At 56.2% G+C, this 14,089-nt stretch overlaps 1 protein-coding gene across 1 annotated transcript; it reads right to left on the bottom strand.

Annotated features, from left to right (window-relative positions):
- On the bottom strand, nt 1–12,894 carry SPINDOC (spindlin interactor and repressor of chromatin binding). The gene is made up of 6 exons (XM_032414998.1): nt 12,550–12,894; nt 8,664–8,990; nt 8,419–8,568; nt 8,151–8,288; nt 7,783–7,983; nt 1–2,305 (listed from the first exon to the last, which is right to left on the bottom strand). The coding sequence occupies exons 1-6, from the start codon at nt 12,674–12,676 to the stop codon at nt 2,094–2,096; spliced, it is 1,155 nt and encodes a 384-aa protein (XP_032270889.1). The 5' UTR covers nt 12,677–12,894; the 3' UTR covers nt 1–2,093.
- Nucleotides 12,895–14,089: the final 1,195 nt, after the last annotated feature.

The raw sequence follows: 14,089 nt of genomic DNA, 5'->3' as shown, positions 1-14,089 counted from the left end.
AAACATTTATTGAGCACCTACGATGTGCCAGGCCCCAAGCAGGGCCCTAGGAAAATGAGGTCAATGCAGCCCAGTCCTTGCCCGAAAGGAGCTCACAGTCTAGTGGGCCGGCCACCAATCACATCAACAGCAGAGAAGGTGCATTGAACTTCACGATTTTACAGCGCGCTTTAGATGTTTTCTCAATTGTAAACACCCAGCAACACAGCCACGTTGATTTAAAAGCACATTGGCATAATTGTAAACACAGTCACACGATTGGAAGGACGGAAAGAAATCACCGGCAGTGATTCACATTCGTGTTTCAAAGCCCGATTTGCAGCCTTATTTACTCCTTCCTGTTAAGTGGGATGGAAGTTTTACAAGTTTGCAGAAACGGGGGTGGAGACCCAGGGGAGTTCCATGGCCCACCTGTCACACACTGGGGAAGCCACCCTAACACAGGATCTACTGACTTTTCTCCACAACGTGCCATACCCATGCCTTCTAATTCCCCGACTAGGGCCCCACAGACTTGCACTCCTCCCAGGCTTGTCAGACAGGGAGACAAGACCACATCCCAGGAAGCAACCACGCGGAGATCACCCACAGTGGGCCCACACCGGCTCAGAGAAACACATGGCCCGGTGTCATGTGCTCATACCCAGATCCTTCCTGAGTTAAAGAGGAGCTTTCTGGTTAGTCTCAAAACCTGGCTGGGTCAGTGCTGTAGGCGAGCGCCCCCTCTAGAGTCCTCTGGAGGCCTCACCTCTCCCCAGGTGCACAGGACTTATCAGGAGCAGGGAAGCAGTCCCGGAGCGGGGGCTGGACTGTCCCAATGCTCCACGTACCTCTGGATTCTAAAGGCGACAGCGGGTTTTGGGGTCTGACAGGGAGCTCCCCGTGCCCCTCTTCAGTGCCCCTCTCACCCATGGGAGAGAAACAAAATGCCACAGAGATTTGGCTTGTGACGTTGGTTTAGGAGGATAAAGGAGCTGGTGAAGAAACCCAAAGTGGGCCATCTCTTGGTCCAGGAAACGGGGAAACCGGGCAAAGGAAGGAGTTTAATGAAGCCAAGGAGAGGGTGGGTTGGAGTAAGGCGCCACATGGCTGCTGCCTCATCCCGGGGCAGGGGAGGGGAGGCAGGTCTCCCCCGCCGACCCCGTAGGCTGGCCACAACCATTTCACTTTAGAAAGATCAGTGACTAGGGTGGAAGCGCCCCCGTCCCCACACCATGGCCTCTCTTGGACAGAGGCTTACCAAAGGAATCAGAAAGTACAAAATGTCAAAGAAAAGGTGTTTCTGACCCCATTTCAAGGGCACAGGGAAGGGGCAAGGTATCCCTCTGTGACTGGCACCGAGGCAGCCCCAGTCGTCCAGCCAATGATGCCCTGTCCTGGCCCTGCTCTGCCCTCCCTCCCAGGACCATCGGTCAGCCCACCTGCCCCTCAAGGTCGCTCCAGGAGCCTGGATATCCTGCTAGCCAATCCCGTCCCCCAATGATGGCCCAGACGGAACTCTCTTAATAAAAAAAAATAATTTATTGTCAACAAAGGAGATATATACAACAGGAAAATAGGTGAAAAGGAGGGAGGGAGTGAACAAAGCCCCCAGGTGGGCTGCTTGGGCCTCCTGCAGGGATGGAGCGGGAAGAGGTAATGGAGGCCTCCTGGTTTAGGGGCCTGAACAGGTGGGGGAGGAGAGGCGTCCCCCGAGGTAGTGGGACTCAGTTCAAACCCCATCGTGACCACCTCTTGTGTAAGGCACTGTGCCAAGGGAGAATGGGGGGGGCTAACGGGAAAGGAGCGGGGACAGAGAGGTCTGGGTCAGTGAAAGGATCAGGGTAGGTGTTCTCCACGGCTCAATGCCCTACCACACGACAGCCCTGAGGCCAGCCTTGCCCATCTCAGGGCCTGGCCTTGTGCCTTGCCAGGGGAAGACACCTTCCAGTGCCCCCAAGTAGCAGTGGATGCTGCCCCCCTTCCTCTCCTCCATCCTGCCTTGGCACCTGGTTTTCCTCTCTCCATCAGGTGGTCGAGCCGGGCAGCTCTGAGTGATAAGCCAAAGGGGGACCCTGCCTCCTCCCTCCCTCCCTCCCCAGGAAAGCGAGAACCTACACACCACTCCCTGCCTCTGGCTGCCCCCCCACAGTGGTGCTGGAGTCTGACAGAACCGCAGGCCAGTTTGGGGTGTCACCTGCTCCCACACTCTTGGTGCCCTGGGGATGCCTGGACCAGTCCTGCAGGAGGCTCACTGCCGGGGGCTCCTCCATCCGGACGCGGATAACCTGGAGATCCAGTGTCCCGCGAAGCCCCGGAGGGGGAGCTGGGCAGGGATGGAAGCAGAGAGCAGAAGTCAGGGCCCTCCGGACCCCCACCACAATGGTGCCCCCCAAAGGCCTCTGCAAACCGCACCTCCACTCCCAGGCCTCCACTTCCACAGTCCAAGGCCTGGTATGAGGCGGGAGCCCAAGGGACAGCGGGAAGCTCCACTCTTGGTTCATCAGAGGACCACGACCAACCAGAAAATGAGGTCACAGCCCCGGAGGCGTAAGTCAGGCTTCCTCCCCCACGTATTTTGGTACACAGATGCTCAGTGCTGTCTACCTCTACCTCCCTCGGCTCTTCCCTTCAGCTCACTCTGCTTCATCTAAAACTTCCCGGGAGCCCTAGCCTGAGGGCTTCTGCCTTGTGTGGACACAGGTGGTGGGAGTGGGGAACCCCCGCCAACCAAGTAAGACACAGCTTTGCCCACCAAGGGGCTCACAGACAGATCTGGAGGCTAAGGCAAGAGCCCCGCACGGCCAGTCCTGGGTTAGCATCCCAGGAGAGCTTCACAGGGCTCTTCCGCTCCGGTCAGGACCTACCCCTCGGGGATCAGATGTCCACCTCAGCAGTGGGGAGCAGCTGCTCAGAATAGGCAAAACCGGGCCCTAAGAGAGGGGCGAGCAGATGCCACGCGGCCTTCCTGGAACTCCCGATCCAGTGGCGGGAGCCAAAAGGATGAACGGACACAAGATGTGATGTGTTGCGTATGGACGGAAACAAAGTGAAATAAGAAAACACACCAGGGAAGGGGACAGGATAGCATGGAGGGCCTCGTGGAGCGGGTATGTGAGCAAAGACGTACAGAAAGTGAGAGTCCGCTATGCGGGTGGCTGGGGAACAGCACCAGGCAGAAGGAAGGGCGAACACGGCCGCCCGGGGGGCGCCTGCCTGTGCTTGCAGGAACAGCAGGTCAGTGCCTGTGCAGAGCCGGCGGGCTGGGCTAGGAGAGTCAGGATCCTGGGGTGAGCATCCCCGGTCGCCATGAGGACTCTCTGGCTTTTTATCTGGAGTGTGACAGGAACAGCAGGGACAGCATCCAACTTGGTTTGCACTGAGGACCCTGGCTACCGTAGGAGAGGAGACCAGAGTGGGCAAAGACCAGAAGCCAGGATGCCAGGGAGATGGCCATTAAGGAACCAGGCAAGAGATGGCTTGGACCAGGGTAGCCACTGTGGAGGGGGTGAAAGGAGGGTGAATTCTGAACTCTTGAGGGTTTAGCCTGAGCAAAGTGCACAATGGAAAAGGGGAGAGGAGGATGGGGAAGAGGAGAGTGGCTCGGGGAGGGTGGGGGGACGTGGGGGTTCAGTTCGGATAAGCCAGTTTGACAGATCTTATGGACAACCACAGATATGTCACATGGGCATCTGGAAGAGAGGCTGGAACCAGGGGGAATCTGGGTGGGAGCTGGGAGCACATGAACTTGGACTGGATCACTCCAGGAGTGAGGAAGGTCTTGCCCCGGGGTTGAGGCATCCACTCCCTCACTTAACCACTCCCTCACCGAACACGTAAGCAGCACCTGGACCCTATGCCAGGTGCTGGGGAGATCACAGGAAATGAAACAGACACACATCCTGACCTGAAGCAGCTTCCATTCGAGAAAGAGGAGAGAGAACTGTCCGATCTGATTCAGGGAGTCGTGTATGAAAGGACAGGCCGGAGAAACACAACAGCCAGTGAAGCTGGAGGGATACCCAGCCAGTGGCCCAAGGAGCCCCAAGATCGAGAGTGATTCCAGAAAGGAGGGAGGGGCGATGTCACAGTTATGGTCACATTGGGGAAAGTCAAGCACTGAGAATTGACTGCTGGATTTTCATTTTAGGCAAGTCAAAGGTGACCTTGCCAAAAAAGCAATTTTAGCATCAGATGGGAGGATGGGAATAGGACTGAAGTGGCTCCCAGAGAGGGGAGGGCCAGTTAGTGTAGAAAATGCTCCCCAGCTTCGCTGAAAAGGCTTGGGGACACATGGGACAGTGGCTAGGGAGGCATGAGGGGTCAAGAAGGGAGAAATCACAGCTTTGCATAGGCTGCCGGGTAAGATCTGGAGGAGAGGGAAATACGGACGGTGGACAAAGAGGAGAGCACAGAGAGAAGAGTGGCCGGCAGGGTGGGGATGGGCTCTAGCGAGGAGTGGGGGGGGACGACAGGCTTTGCCAGCAGCAGTTCAGCCCCAGCAGCAGAGAGAAGGCAGAGGATGCGGCTTGGATGCTGGAGGGGGATGGGCACAGGTGGAGACGCACACAGGCTGTCGCTTACTAGGGGAGGGGCCCTGAGAGAGGTGCCTTACCTCTCCAAGGCTGTGTCCTCTTCTCCAAAATGGAAATCCTAATACTGTGTATGGTGGTTGTGGGGATTTAAGGAGACCGATGACATGCTAAGACGTTAAAAGAGTTCAGCAGGTGGTAAAAGCTCATGGACTTTGGGACTGCTCAAAGCAACAGAATTATGTACCAATTCTTTCTGGTAGCACGGAGGGCAGAGGTGAGGGTGGGTGGGGAGAGGAGCATCAGAACAGTGAAGCCTGACATGTGAGGCCCTTCCAGAAAGCAGGCATGATCAGAGCCCCAGGGCCGTGAAAAAGCAGGCCAGGAGGATTTATCAGTGTGGGGACAAGCTGAGCCCCTTTTGCACTCCAAACCCAGGGCTGGCCCCCCTCCCTCCTGGGAAGCCCAAGCCCCTCTGCTTCCCCAGCAACATTCCCCCCTTCCTCTACATCTGTGCGTGTGTGGGTACAAGCACACACCTCCAGAGAGTGCGCCCGAGTCTTTTTCTCTTGTTTCTCATTAAGGCTTGTTTCTGATTGGCGACTGAAAATGTCACCACCACGTGACAAGTGAAGGCAACCACTATCCACCCTTCTTTCAATAAATCTTTACGGAGGGCTTTCTTTGTGGCAGGCACGGTACCGGGTGCTGAGGACACAGCAGTCAACAAAACAAAGACCCTGTCGCTTGCGAAGCTCACACATGCACACACACACTTTTTCCTTGGTCCAGCCTGGAAACATACCGAGCCTGGCTGAGGTATCCTAAGAGCCGGCTCTCTAGGTCTTACTCAAATTAAACAGTAGCAAGACCAAGAGACTCTCTGTCTCATGATTTGTGAGTGGGGTCCTCAAGGCTCACCTTCTCTCCTGGCTTGGACGCCTCCCCACCCTTGTTCTGCAAGGCCCTTGGAAAGTTCCAGAAAGCCTTCTCTGCTTCACACTCATATCCATCAGCTCAGCTGACCTCACTACAGTGACCTTCCCCAACTTCTAAATCCTTGACTTTTAAACTTTTTAAAGCGATAGAATCTTTACTCAAAATCTTCCAAGAACCTCAATACATAAAGCAACCTAACATGAAGACATTCTGGTTGAAGCCTCACAGGGTCTTGAGGAATCTGTCCGAACTCTGGGATCCTGAAACAGTCTGCGACCACGCTCCGGAGCCTTTGTCCTGCATAGAACTAGGGTGGCTGCGTCACTGCCCCCGACCTGTACCCCCAAACAGACAGTAAGTTTCTTGGGGACAAAGAAACTCTACTCTGTCCTCACTCATGTCATTTTCCAGAGTGCTTCCCTCACGGCTGAGCTGCTGTGGGTTCCGGCCACCTCCAAGCTCCCTAGATCCTGCCCCCTGCTGAGAAAAACCCTCTCACATCAATCAGATTGGTGAACCCCAAGGCCTCAGACTTTGCCCACGCACCCCAAAGGAACCTGAGATCTCAGGGATTACCCTTCTCAGCTACTCACCACTCCAGATAGGTGGAATTTGGGCACAGGGTATCCCAGGACTCAAAATGAAGGCTCCCTTTCGAGAATGAAACCAGAAGACCCATTAAACAGTGGAAGCGGTTAGCACTTTAGAGCAGTGAGATACCGAAGACAATGAGGAAGCTTGGGGAACGCTCAAGTCCAAGCAGAGCGCACTGTTCTCAGAGAGGCAGGACTGGAATGTGGCTCAAGCTGAAACTTGAGACAGCTAAAACCGTGATCTACGTGAAGGGCTGACGCTTGCCTCAAGAGGAGAAAGAGCGGAGCCCGTTTTGGTAAAATATGATCAAGCGAAAGTGCACGTGTGCACATACACACGCACACACCGAGCTTTGTAGAAGGTCTCCAGGATACAAACTGAACAATTAACAGCGCTCCCCACTGGTGGAGGGGGGCAGGAGACGGCGCACATTTGCTTTTTTCTTTATGCAAAAAGCCTACCTCCTTTTTGAGAGCCCTGCTCTGGGGAGCCCCTGGTACCTCCCGTGCTATCTTTCCCTGGGCTCTAACTCCGAATGCACATTTCAGACAGGCCGGGACAAGGCGCCGTGTGTCACTCGGTCGCTCCTTCAAGAGCCATTTCCCGAGCCCGAGATGCCTGGCATGGAGAGAAGAAGAGGAAACAGGCTCAGCCTCTGCCCTCCCAGAATGCATTCTGGTCTAATCTGAATTCTGCCACTGCTTGGCTATGTGACTGTTGCCTAAAGACGTCCACACCCTCCTCCCCAGGATCTGTGACCATGGTCATGTTACATGACAAGGAAGAATTAAGGCTACAGATGGAATTAATGTTGCTGATTAATCAGCTGACTTCAAACTAAAGAGATTGTCCTGGATGATCTGGGTGGGCTCCATGTAATCCCAAGGGTCCCAGTGGGGAAGAGGGAGGCAGAAGAGTCAGGTCAAAGATAGCATCCTCAGAAGGACTCTCCTGGAGGCTGCTGGCTTTGAAGATGGAAGGAGACCAAAACCCAAGGAATGCACGCAGCTTCTAAGAAGCTGGCAGGACAAGAAAATGGACACCCTTCACCCCTGCCCCTGGAGCCTTCAGAAAGGAACATGACCCTGCCAACATCCGGATTTTAGCTCAGTGAGGCCCATTCCTGACCTCTGACCTCTGGAACTGAGAAGGGATAAAGCGTGTTCTTGAAGCCACTAACTTGTTATTGCAGCCACAGGAAACGAATACAAGGATCAAGGGAAGGAGGAATCAGCTCTGAGACTCAACCTTCCCAATTTCTTCTCCCCTGCAGAAAACAGACTTTTATAAAGGCCAGATGAACCACGTATAGAAGTTTCTGGAAATCGGTTAAACACGATACAAACACAAGCGCTTACTGCTATCATTAGACAAGTCACTGGACTGCTTTCTTCACGGAGGTGCCTGTTGAGTTCACCACGGGTCTGTTAAGGCCCTTGCTCCAGAAGGGTGAGCTGGGCACCTCAGGTACCAGGTGGAATCAGCCTGAAGTGTGGTGCTGGGTGTCTGGCTTTGGGGAGCACTGGCCTAGCCCAACCTAACGACCAATCCGTTAGCAGCTCAGCTTTCTGGCCAGTCCCTGTCATTCAAGTCTGCCTGTCCTTGGCCCCGTCTCTCAGGGGACCCAAGTGCCAACCACCTCTGCTCTGGACTCTGCTGCAGAGCAGCCTCGAGGAGGCCAGACCCCAGGGACGCAGCCTGCCTGACCCTCCCTTGTCGTCCCCTCTCAGGAGCTCACCTGGAGAGGGGCTTTCCGGCTGGGGAAGGCCTCCTTCTGCAGCTCTCCCCTCTTTGGGTGAGTCCTTGCTGTCTGAGGCCCTGAGCTGGGTGTGGGAGAAGAGCTGGAGGACGAAGCCTGGGGGGAAGCTGCCGTCAGTGAAGTGTCGGACCTCAGCAGGAGCAGCAAAAGTCTCCGTGGGTGAGTCGGGTGACGGGGGGTCTGGAAGGAAGGACAGGATGGACCTGTGAGTCTGGGAGGCTGAGCTGTCTATCCTCACTGAAGCCAGAATCCAAAGGCCTGGACCGACCGCCCTCCCCTGCTTGGCTTTCCTCTAGGAGCACTGCGGCCGGAGCCCATGCCCACACCTGCATGGGCCTCCCTCTCACCTGGGTCAGGGTCTGGGTCCAGGTCCAAGTTTTTGGTCATGGGTCTGCCTCTTTTCTTTCTGACCGGCTCTTCCCCAGGGGGTTCCTTCCATCTCTGACCACGGGGCTTCCTATTTCCTGGCTCCGAGACAGGAGCAGCTGCAGAATGAGAAGACCCCAGACCTTTTAAAGGGTCCACGCCTGAGCCCCACAGCCTCTCTCCACACAGAATACAGGGCGCATGTTCCCCTCTCCCCAGCTCAGCCTCAAGTGCTTCCAGAAGACTGACCAGGAAGCTCGAGGGGGCGGAGTCCCCTGGGCCGGCTCCTTTTCGGGAGAGATGGGTTGTCCTCAGAGTCAAGGAGAACGACAATCTCTGCTGGCATTTTGGCAGGGTCTGGGTCGGAGTCCGGGTCAGCTTCGACATCCTGGCCTGAGTCTGAAGAGGGCAAACACCCAGTGAGCTCCAAGTCCTCTGAGAGGCCGACTTTTCCCTCCATCCTCCACCCCTACCGCCCCCCGCCCCATCCCTACCTGAGGTGGGTGAAGAAGTCTGCTCAGCTCTGATGTCTTGCAAAAGGGCCACCCCCTCACTCCAGGCCTCCAGGATGTTGCTTTTCTCTGAAGGGCTCAGGTCCAGGGTGTGAGGATGCTGTTCCAGGATGTGCATGCGCGCCGTGTCTGCAGAGGGGGACCGGATTTCGGCCCCGCACACCATGCACAGTGCCCGCCCGCTGCCTCCTGGGCTGTTTCCCACCAGGAACTCCTGCTCCCAAGACACCTGCTGCTTGGGCTCCTCGCAGCCATCGCCACCCGCCTCCAGCAGGTTGGGCCTAGGCGGTGGGGTCTTCTGTTGGGCCACTGCAGAGGGAGAGGTGCAGGACGTGTTAGCGGTAAAGGTGCCACGGCCTAGAATACTTACAACTTGATTCCCCAAACTGGGTGGAGTGCTGGGGGGCAGAGGGAGGAACATTGCCACCCAAAGTCTTTCTCTCCCTTCCCCTGCAGCCCATGAGACGCTGTGTGCCTGGGCATCCCGCTATCTCCCTGCCTATCTCCTCTCAATCTGGGCTCGGACCACAGGTCCACGTGCTTTTCCGACAAGCTGTGTTCTTGCAGGTCTTCAGACTTGGCACGTCCGTCCAGACCGTTCTGATCAGTCCGATAAATTCCTATACTTCCTTCATGGCCCCGCTCACATCGTCACTCCTGGGAAGCCTTCCTGACCTCCCACCCCTGGCGGGGGATTATATCCACGTCTGACTTCCAGGCCACACTGCATACTTTCTTGAGAACAAGAATGCTACGTGTGATCATCTATCAGGGCCTGGCACACAGGAGATGCTCAGTGAGCCTTCAGTCAGCGAATGACGGGCATGTCTGCTTCTCCATCCGGCGAGGCCCCCTTAACAGGCCACCACACCCTGTCACAATCCCTTTCCCATCTCCCAGAGCAACTGCCGGTGTGATCTCATGCCCAAAGGTCTGCCTGGCATCTGCTTTGTGCACCTGGACCACAAACTCTGGCAGGGCAGGAATCCTTTCCAGCTCGACAAAGAAGGCAGGCTGAGACCCACATAACCTGGCAGCTCAGTGTTTCTGCGGAGTCTCCTGATCTCTGATGGCCGCCCCTCTCTCCCACCTGAGAAGATGAAATAAAATATGGGGGGGCCCCTAACGCCTAGGAACCGATGGGGAGGTGGCATTTAAAATGGGCCTGAGAGGGGCACCTGGGTGGCTCAGCCGTTAAGCGTCTGCCTTCGGCTCAGGTCATGATCCCAGGGTCCTGGGATCGAGCCCCGCATCGGGCTCCCTGCTCCGCGGGAAGCCTGCTTCTCCCTCTCCCGCTCTCCCTGCTTATGTTCCCTCTCTCGCTGTGTCTCTCTCTGTCAAATAAATAAATAAAATCTTTAAAAAAAAAAAAAAAAAAAAAAAAAAATGGGCCTGAGAATTTGTCAGGACTCAGAAGATCCAGGTGCCAGGCTGCGCTGTACCTATCTCCCACGTGACCGGGCACAGGACCCTTGACCTCTTGGTTGACGTTGGGCTTTCTTTCCCACCATTCCTCCAAAACAGCTCTCGCCAGGGTCACCGATGCCAAACCCAGTGGTCAGTTCTTAAACTTCATCATTTGACTCATCACTTCTTCCATCTTGATTTTTGTCGCTCGGCTCCTAGGCACCACCTCCCGTTGGTTCGTCTCCTACTTCCTGGGGCTCTCTTGGGGTCACGCGTGCTGGTTCCTCTCATCTCTTCTCACGGCTCTCTCACTTCTTTCAGGGCGTAGCTGAAGAACCCTCTTCTTGCAATGGCTTTCTCTGCCCCTCTGCAGAAAGCGGGGCACCCCATTCCCGTCCCCCCTCGTGTCCTCCTTAGCCCACACCGCCACCGGGCCTAACATGGTGTCACTTGTGCTCCATGTCTCCCCGCTGCATGGCAGGCTCCGGGACAGCATGACTTTTGACCGTCCACACCTGGACCCCCAGCCTCAAGAACAGCGCCTGGCAGGTAGCGGCATTCAGAAATCTCTGATGGGGACCGACTCCATCTCCAACCCGCAGTCACCGGAGAGAGTTCCACAGCTCTGTTCTTAGACCCCTTCTGTCTGTCTCCTTCCTCTGACAGTCTCCTCCCATTGCCTGCCTGCTGATGACTCCCGTATTTCTACCTCCAGCCAGACTCTCCCCTGCATCTAAATGCACGTGTCTGATGCCTATCTGGTCATGACACTTGAATGTGTCACAGGCATGTCAAACTCACCCTGTTCAAACCTTAACTCCCTATCTGCACACGCCAGCATCCTAGCCTTCTTGTCTTTTTCGTGGGAGGCCTGTCCTTCTGGATGCTCAGGCCAAAGACCTTGAATTTATCCTTTCCCCACTTACCCCAAATCTTTCAAAAAGCTTCTGCTTCAAGACATTTATACTTGCTATTCTCTCTGCCTAAAATGCTTTCCCTCCCATTACCCACAAGTTTCGTTCTCTCGCGTCCTTTGGGTCTGTGCTCAAAATTCACATTAGAGAAGCCTTTCCTGACCACTTGATATTCCAAATAAAACACCCCCACTCTCTTTTCTCCGCCCTTTGCTCTGGTGTTCTCTGAACCACACATCGGCACCCGACACCCTATGCATTTGATTGTATTTGTCTTTGGTCATTCATTTATATATATATATTCCAGAAGGGATGTTTCATCTTTGTTTATAGCCATTAGCATGCCCAGCCTAAAACTGCTTGGCTTACAGTAAGTGCCTAATGAAGACCTGTTGAATGAATTAACTTCTCTTGGACTTCTACTTCCTCATCCCTAACTGGGGAATAGGGCCTCTCTTGCAGGGTTGTTGAGAGGATTAACTGAGACAGCCTGGCATCCAGCATTCAGTAAATACTAGCACAAGTAGGGAAAGAACTTCTGTTGGATGCAAAGCTCTGAGAAGGGTAGCAGCCTTTATTTACCGGCCTTGTTTTATAACTCTCCAGATTCCAAAAAGGATGAGAGGCAGTGTAGGGAAATAGCGGGTGCTGCTGAGCTTAAATAAATGGACTTGCTCTCAACCTCTTTGGGGTACAATCCCCCCTACGGGAAGAGGTATTTGAGATTAAAAAGATATTTGCATTTCCATGAAAATTTTTCTGGCATTTTCATGAGTATTAAGTTTTCCACTAAGAAGGCCCTTTGTTTTCTAATGGTCTGCAAGATCCTGCGGACTAAAGAAATTGGTAAAGGGGGAGGGGAAATCAAGTGTTCCCAGATTGTTCCTCGAATCCCTTCCCAAGGCCAATCTCCTTCCAGCGTGGCAGAGGATACCCCTAGCAAACACTTCTCTTCCGAAACTGAGTATGCTGTATGCCATCCCATTCACCCCTGAAGCGCTAGAATCTGACACCTGTGGCTTACGCAAGTGGAAGGCCGGGGATGCAAGGGGAGTTGGGGGACAGGAAAGCTTTCTGCGTAGAGGGCCCTGAAAATCCTCCTCTTGGCGGGCGGCATCCTCGGATCTCTCCGGACACCAGGCTGCCGCGCCCAGCCTCGGGCCCGGAGGCCTTGCTGCCCCTCGGCCTAAAACACAGCTTGGCCCCTGCGCCGGCCTCTGCCTCCGTGGGGCGGGAGACCGCGGCCGCCGGTGCGGGGCCCGGGAGAGGGGGCGCTCGGGCACCGGAAGATCCGGAGCGCGCGGGGTGTGGATCGAAGGCTCCAGACCCCGGACGGGGGCGGGGGAGAGGGAATTCGGGGAGGCCCCAGATTCCAAACCCTGGAGGGGGCGGAGCGAGAGCGCGCCCGGGCCCCAGGCCGGAGGGGGAGGGGGCGCCCGGGTCCCAGGCCGGAGGGGGAGGGGGCGCTGGAGCCCCTGACTGCGGAGGGGGAGGGGGCGCCCGGGCCCGGACCGTGACGCGGAAGTGGGGTCCCCTTCCCTCCTCACCTCTGAGCATCGGCTCGGGCCGCGGAATTACAGCCACCACCATGGCCTCCTCCTCGTCCTCCCCTTCCTCGCATTTGAGCGTCACCTCGAAGCAGTCGAGCGCGGCGCCCTCGGCCTTTAGGGCCATGGTGCGGCCGGTGTGTATGGGGGGGGGTATCGCGGTGACCGGACGCTGGAGGCCGGGCGCGCAGCCAGGGGCCGCCTCCCGCCCCGCGCAGCCCCCTCCCCGCCGCCCGCCGCTCACCGCCCGGCCTGCGACGGGCGCGTCCGGACCTCCCCGAGACCGAGCGCGTCGGGACCCCGGGTGGGGAGGGCTCAATCCGGGGCCCCAGGCCCCCGCCGCTCCCTTTTATGGAGGCTCATTGTCGGCGCCCGCCCGGCCGGCCCGCCGCCGGCCCGCCCCCGACCCCGCGCGGCCAATCGCGCGTGGCCCCGCCCCGGGCACGCGGCTCCGTTAGCCTCCCGGGGACCCGCAGGGCGGCGGGGAGGGCCGCGGCCTCCCGGCCGGCCTCCGACGCGCAGGCGGGCATTGCCGGCCGGCGGAGAGGCCCCCAGGCCCGGCGGGCTGCCGATCGGGCCCGTTGGCGGGCGTCGAGAGCGCTACCAGGTGCCCCGGGGTTTTGCTGGGGGTCGCCTTTGCCTTTTCTGAACGAGCCTTCCTCCGCCAGAAGATGCCCCGGGCGGGAACAGAACTCGCTGGGCAGCGAGAAGGGCCTTGGCGTGGGAAGCGGGGAGACGGAATTCCTTCTGATATTTCGCAGCTCTGTGACCTTGGGCACGTTATCTGTTTTGTCAGACGACCTCATCCTTTCTCAGAAAACACTGTGGAGCCTTCTGGATAAGGGGATGCGAAGATGGAAGAGCCAAGTGGAGTGTGACACAAGCAAACCACCCCCGATGGTTTTGATTTCCATTTTTTTTTTAAACGTGAGTCTAGAGATTTTGAGCCTCCCCAAGGGCACACAAATTCTTGAGAGCCCCAAGACGAGACTCCAGTTACCATGACACTGCTGCATCCTAATCCTGCTCCGGGTGAGCTTTTACCTCCGTGACATAGAATGGGCATCTCCCTCTGCTGTAGAAGCTCTCCTGAGGTTTCGGTTGAGAAAATGTCCGACACTGGAAATCCATCTCAAAATGCTACCCTATCAGACCAGACACAGGAGTAATTCAGAATAATGCATGTAGTGGGATGGGGGCTGGAGAGCAGAAAGACCTATGGTATCTGGATTGCCATAGGTCTTTAAGTGAATAATCTTGTTACTTTCAAGTGAATCCAGTACTTTAAAGGTTTTACAGATAAAGGTATTACCAAGTGGGTTTCAATCATTTCTATCTCAGGATCACCTGGTAACCTTTGCAGAGATCCCTTCCTTGACCTTCTGCTCTCTCTCTACTGCCCTGCACGGTGCAGATCCTCAGGCTCCCAGGACTGCGGCCTTCAGGTCTGGGTTTGGCCAATGGGAGACAGTGGCAGGAGACGGGAAGATAGGAGGAAGGATAAAGCCAGTGTGTTTCTTCTCTTTCTCTCGCTTGCTCG

This window comes from Phoca vitulina, unplaced genomic scaffold (assembly GCF_004348235.1).
Source record: "Phoca vitulina isolate PV1807 unplaced genomic scaffold, GSC_HSeal_1.0 scaffold16, whole genome shotgun sequence".
NCBI classification, from domain to species: Eukaryota; Metazoa; Chordata; class Mammalia; order Carnivora; family Phocidae; genus Phoca; species Phoca vitulina.
The sequence above is the reverse complement of the archived record's forward strand: the minus strand, read 5'-3'. Positions and strand labels throughout refer to the sequence as shown.